The sequence below is a fragment of the Lithobates pipiens genome, unplaced genomic scaffold (assembly GCF_037356315.1).
Source record: "Lithobates pipiens isolate NorthernLeopardFrog02 unplaced genomic scaffold, aLitPip1_a1.2 Scaffold_22, whole genome shotgun sequence".
In the NCBI taxonomy this organism is placed as follows: Eukaryota; Metazoa; Chordata; class Amphibia; order Anura; family Ranidae; genus Lithobates; species Lithobates pipiens.
In genome coordinates this window covers 6,184,342-6,190,542 of record NW_027507784.1, presented here as the reverse complement: position 1 = coordinate 6,190,542, position 6,201 = coordinate 6,184,342, and the positions used below count along the sequence as shown (strand labels likewise).

Below are 6,201 nucleotides of genomic sequence, written 5' to 3'. Positions count from 1 at the left end.
ATAATGCAAGCTGTGGAAATTGCTAATCTGGTTTTTGCCATCGTCTCTTCGTGTTCTGGGATATTTCTCAACATACTCGTCGCTTCTTCCAGCTACGGAGCCTGGCGCAAAGAGAAATTCCAAAGTTCTCAAGACCTCATTGTGTTCTTCATGGGATCGTCCTGTGCGGTCTTCTCGAGTTTTCAGTTTGCTCTTGATATCTCCTCTTATATCTGGACATCTGTGTTCCAAAGCCCCAACCTTTGTTTTATTGCCATCATTTCTATATATACCTTCATTGACTTCTTCAGCTTGTCCATGACGGCTTGGCTCTGTGTCTTCTATTGCGTTAAGATTGTTTCTCTCCATCATCGACTCCTCGTGGCTATGAAGTCCAGGTTTTTGGCGAATCTTCTACCTTTGATTGCAGGAACCTTTTTCATCTCCAGCGTTTTATTAATCCTGCCGATCTGTGTCGTTTTTACCAGTATTCCCATAGAGAACGCTGATAATAGCACCATATACTGCCATACCTTCAATGAGACCCTACTGGACAATGTCCTTTTAATAAACAGCATGTTTAGCCTTATCATAGTGGTCCCGTTTCTACTCATTTTGTTGTCTCTGGGGTCCACAGTCACCTCTCTTGTCCGGCATGTCTGTAGAATACAACTTTCACCCATCCTCCATAACTCTAATGTACAGGCCCATGTGAAGGCTTCCAAAATCATGACCCTGCTCCTGGTACTGAACGTCTCCTTTTACTTATCTTCTGTAATATTGTATTGGAAATTGATGATTGGAAATGAATTTGTGAATTTAATGTTGGTGATCATTTACTATAGTTTCTGGCCACTGCAGGCCCTCACTTTGCTCTTCAGGAACCCCAACTCCAGTCCAGTTGCCTTTGTCTGTTTCTGCAAGGTGTCCTTCTGTATGGCCTAACTATTAGAAGCCTTCTTTAATCTATTATCTGCTTATTACTGTACTAATATAAGTATAAATGTGTTGATCTTAAATTAATAATTGAATTGTCATATTTTTATTTGTTCTGGATTGGGAAAAGTAAAATGAACAGACATTATATATACACTATATTGCCAAAAGTATTAGGACACCTGATTTTACACACACATGAACTTTAATGGCATCCCAGTCTTAGCTCTTGTACACACGGTCGGAGATTCCGACAACCAAATCCGTCGGATTTTGTCCGTCGGATTTTGTCCGAAACTGTTGCATACACACGGTCGGATAAAGTTGTCGGAAAATCCGATCTTTCAGAACGTGATGACGTAATTTCGTTACGATGGGACTACGTTCAGGCTAGTAGCCAATAGCTTTGATGTAGGAATTTGATCTGAGCATGCGTGGCACTTTGTCCGATCGAAATCCTCTACACATGATCGGAGTATGTCCGATCGAACCAGTTGGCCGGAAAATATTTCCAGCAAGTTGGAAAATTGGGTCCGACGGATATTCCGACGGAATCAGTCCGATGCAGACCACACACAGTCGGATTATCCGACAACACGGTCCGATAGGACACATTCGGACGGATTCTCCGACCGTGTGTACAAGGGCTTAGTCCGTAGGGTTCAATATTGAGTTGGACCCCCCCCCCCCCCGCCCTCTTCCAACAGGAAAGAGCAATGATTTACATATATGACACATCATCAGCCCTTTAAGCTTTATGGCTCAACTCATGCAAAAATTTTGCAAAGCCGAAGATTAAAGAGTTTAGCTTGCGTTGGTCATCTCGCAAAACAAATTATCAAGGCTGAGGGTGTAAAACAGCTAAGAGATACAAAAAGGAAACGCAGAGAGGAAGACTCCATTGTAGAGATTTTCTAACTGTTGAAAACGTTCTCCGGCAGGTACCAGAACCGCCGAATCCTTCCCGGGATCTAAGAATGCAGGCTACGGGAATTGTTATTCTGTTTTTTGTTATGCTCTCTTCGTGTTCTGGGATATTTCTCAACGTACTGGTTGCTTCTTCCAGCTTCAGAGCCTGGCGCAGAGAGAAATTCCAAACTTCTCAAGACCTCATTGTGTTCTTCATGGGATCGTCCTGTACGGTCTTCTCAGGTTTCCAATTTTTTATTGATATCTCCTCTTTTTTCTGGAATTCCACGTTCCAAAGCCCAAACCTTTGTGTAATCGCCATCAATTCTATGTATTCTTTCATCGTCTTACTCAGCATGTCCATGACGGCTTGGCTCTGTGTCTTCTACTGCGTCAAGATTGTTTCCTTCCATCATCAACTCCTCATAGCTATGAAGACCAGGTTTTTGGTAAATCTTCCATGTTTGATTGCAGGAACCTTTGTCATCTCCAGCCTTGTAGTAATCCTACCGATCTGTGTCGTTTTTAGCAGTATTCCCATAGAGAACGCTGATAATAGCACCATATACTGTCATAAAGTCAATGATACTCTAGTTGACAATGTCCTTTTTATAATGGGCAAGACTAGCTTTATTATAGTGGCCCCATTTCTACTCATTTTGTTGTCTCTGGGGTCCACAGTCACCTCTCTTGTCCGGCATGTCCGTAGAATACAACTTTCATCCATCCTCCATAACTCTAATGTACAGGCCCATGTGAAGGCGGCCAAAATCATGACTCTGCTCCTGGTACTGAACGTCTCCTTTTACTTATCTACTGCAATACTGAATTGGAAATTGGTGATTGGAAATGAATTTGTGAATTTAATGTTGGTGATCATTTACTATATCGTCTGGCCACTGCAGGCCCTCACTTTGCTCTTCAGAAACCCCAACTTCAGTCCAGTTGCCTTCGTCTGTTTCTGCAGGTGTCCTTCTGTATAGCCTAGAACTTTGCCTTACTGCTTACTTTCATTGCTCTTCTATGAATGTTTGCGAATAATAATCTGTGTGCAATTCACAGCAATTTTCGGGAACTCTACAAAGCCGGAAGAAGGAACCTAACAGGTCTCCAAAGCTTCCACCCTTGACAAGTTAGCCAATAAATGGTTTCACTTAAACTCCAAACTTTTGGTAGATGTTTTTCGAAAGGAAACTTCTCTGACTGATCCAAACAGTGCTCAATATTTACAACCACCAGAGGTGGAGGGGTAACTATTTAATATATTTATTTGCTTTTATTTTATATATTTATTGACTAAATTATTAAAAATCACTTGAGTTAAACTTAAGGCTGTGTTCTTATGACTACAACTATGCCGCGTACGCATGATCGGATTTTCCGATGGGAAATGTTGGATGTGAGCTTGTTGGCGGTAAGTTCGATCGGATGCTCCATCGGACATTTGTTGTCGGACTTTCTGCCAACAAAATGTTGGCTAGCAGGTCCTCAAATTTTCCGCCAACTAATGTCTGCTGTTGGACTTTCCGATCACATGTACACAAGTCCGTCTCACAAAAGTCCACGCATGCTCGGAATCAAGGATGACCCGGAAGTGCTTGGTCTTGTAAAATTAGCGTTCGGAATGGAGACATCACGTACGTCTTGTATTTCTGTATGTATAATTGTTGGCCAACATTTGTGTGACTGTGTGTATGCAAGACAAGTTGGAGCCAACACCCTTCGAACAAAAATCCACGATTTTGTTGTTGTTTGTGTACGGGGGCATTATTATTTTACCTGGTGGCCTTCCGATTTGCCCCGTTCCGTCATAGTCAAAAAATATTATGTTTTTTTTTTCTTTGACATAAAAAAAATAATAATTTAGCTATTTTATTTTTTATTTTTTTTGTAAGTGATAAAAAATATGAAACAGGGTATTTACTAGAGAATTTTTAAAATTGTTCTATTTACAATTTTTCAAAAATCATTTTTTTTTATAAAGCATATAAAAGATGCAAAATGTAATTACCGTATATACTCGAGTATAAGCCGAGATTTTCAGCCCCTTTTTTTAGGCTGAAAGTGCCCCCCTCGGCTTATACTCGAGTCACCGCCGTCTGCCTACCTGATCAGCGTGTCGTGCAGACAGACGGCGGCCATTCCACTGTTCAAAAGCCGCGCCTCCCTGTCTGTGATAGGCGGAACACTCAATTTCCCAGCAGTCAGTGTTCCGCCTATCGCGGACATCCTCTCATCCTCGTCCGTAGTATGAGGATGAGCGAATGTCCGTGATAGGCGGAACACTGACTGCTGGGAAATTGAGTGTTCCGCCTATCACAGACGAGGAGGAGAGGTGCGGCTTTTGAATCCTGGAATGGCCGCCATATGTTTTTATGACATGCGGATCGGTGCAAAATGGCACACGGAGCTGCAGATGGGCACAGAGCTGCAGAAGGACACAGAGGCTGCAGAAGGACACAGAGGTTGCAGAAGGACACAGAGGTTGCAGAAGGACACAGAGGTTGCAGAAGGACACAGAGGCTGCAGAAGGACACAGAGGTTGCAGAAGGACACAGAGGCTGCAGAAGGACACAGAGGTTGCAGAAGGACACAGAGGTTGCAGAAGGACACAGAGGCTGCAGAAGGACACAGAGGCTGCAGAAGGACACAGAGGTTGCAGAAGGACACAGAGGTTGCAGAAGGACACAGAGGTTGCAGAAGGACACAGAGGCTGCACAGGACACAGGTAGGCTGCAATGGACACAGGTAGGCTGCAATGGACACAGGGAGGTACACAGGGAGGTATGCAGCTGCAGATGGGCATTGTTGACCCTCTTTTCCACTTACAGTAGCTGCTGCATGTCTCATCTTTCGGCTTATACACGAGTCAATACGTTTTCCCAGTTTTTTTGTGGTAAATTAGGGTTATGTTCGAGTCGACCTATACTCGAGTATATACGGTATGTTTACATGGTGCTAATACATTTTCTAACCATATACATGCCTTATACCAGTGGTTCTCAACCCTGTCATCAAGAACCCCCAACAGGCCGTGTTTTGGAAATTTCTCTAAGATAGTTACATAGTTAGCCAGGTTAAAAAAAAGGCACAAGTCCATCCAGTTCAACCATAAAAATAAATAAATAAATAAATAAATAAATAAATAATATCATATAATCTCATATACCCAATCCTATACCCACAGTTGATCTAGAGCAGTGGTGGAGACCCTTGGCATCACAGATGTTTTGGAACTACAATTCCCATGATGCTCAACTATACTGCAGAATGCATGAACATCATGGGAAATGTAGTTTCAAAACATCTGGGGAGCCAAGGTTCAACATCACTGATCTAGAGGAATGCGAAAAACTCCAGGAAAGCATGATCCAATTTGCTACAGCAGAGGACAAAAAACCTTCCTTATCCCCCGAGAGGCAATCAGATTTTTCCTGGATGAACTTTACCTATAAATGTCAGTATCCAGTTCTATTATGTACATTCAGGAAATAATCCAGGCCTTTCTTTAAGAAATCTACTGAGCCGGCCAGAACCACCTCTGGCGGGAGTCTATTCCACATTTCCACAGCTCTTACTGTGAAGAAACCTTTCCGTATTTGGCGATCCTCTGTGATGACCTTAAAGTGAATAACTGAACACCAAGTTCACTATAAGGATCCTTTATGTATTTATACATGGTGATCATATCCCCCCTTAATCTCCTCTTCTCATGGGAGAATCAGTTCAGTTCCTCTAATCTTTCCTCATAGCTGAGTTCCTCCATGCCTCTTATCAGTTTGGTTGCCCTTCTCTGCACTTTCTCCAGTTCCTGATATCCTTTTTGAGAACTGGAGCATAAAACTGATCTACATATTCCAGATGAGGTCTTACTAATGATTTGTACAGATGATATCTCTCTCTCTCTGGAGTCCATACCTCTCCTAATACAGGAAAGGACTTTGCTCGCTTTGGAAACCGCAGCTTGGCATTGCATGTTATTATTGAGCTTATGATCTACCAAAACTCCCAGATCCTTCTCCAACATGGATCCCCCCAGGTCCTTCTCCACTATGGATCCCTCCAGATTCTTCTCCACTATGGATCCCCTCAGATCCTTCTACACCATGGATCCCTCCAGATTCTTCTCCACTATGGATCCCCCCCAGATCCTTCTCCACTATGGACCCCCCCAGATCCTTCTCCACTATGGATCCCCCCAGATCTTTCTCCACTATGGATCCCCCCAGATCCTTCTCCACTATGGATCCCCCAGATCCTTCTCCACCATGGATCCCCCCAGATCCTTCTCCACCATGGATCCCTCCAGATCCTTCTCCAACATGGATCCCTCCAGATTCTTCTCCTCTATGGATCCCCCCAGATCTTTCTCCACTA

At 43.2% G+C, this 6,201-nt stretch overlaps 1 protein-coding gene across 1 annotated transcript; it reads left to right on the top strand.

The window, feature by feature from the left end:
* Positions 1-1,892: 1,892 nt before the first annotated feature.
* On the top strand, positions 1,893-2,807 carry LOC143925273 (taste receptor type 2 member 143-like). The gene has a single exon (XM_077449861.1). The coding sequence runs from the start codon at positions 1,893-1,895 to the stop codon at positions 2,805-2,807; it is 915 nt and encodes a 304-aa protein (XP_077305987.1).
* Positions 2,808-6,201: the final 3,394 nt, after the last annotated feature.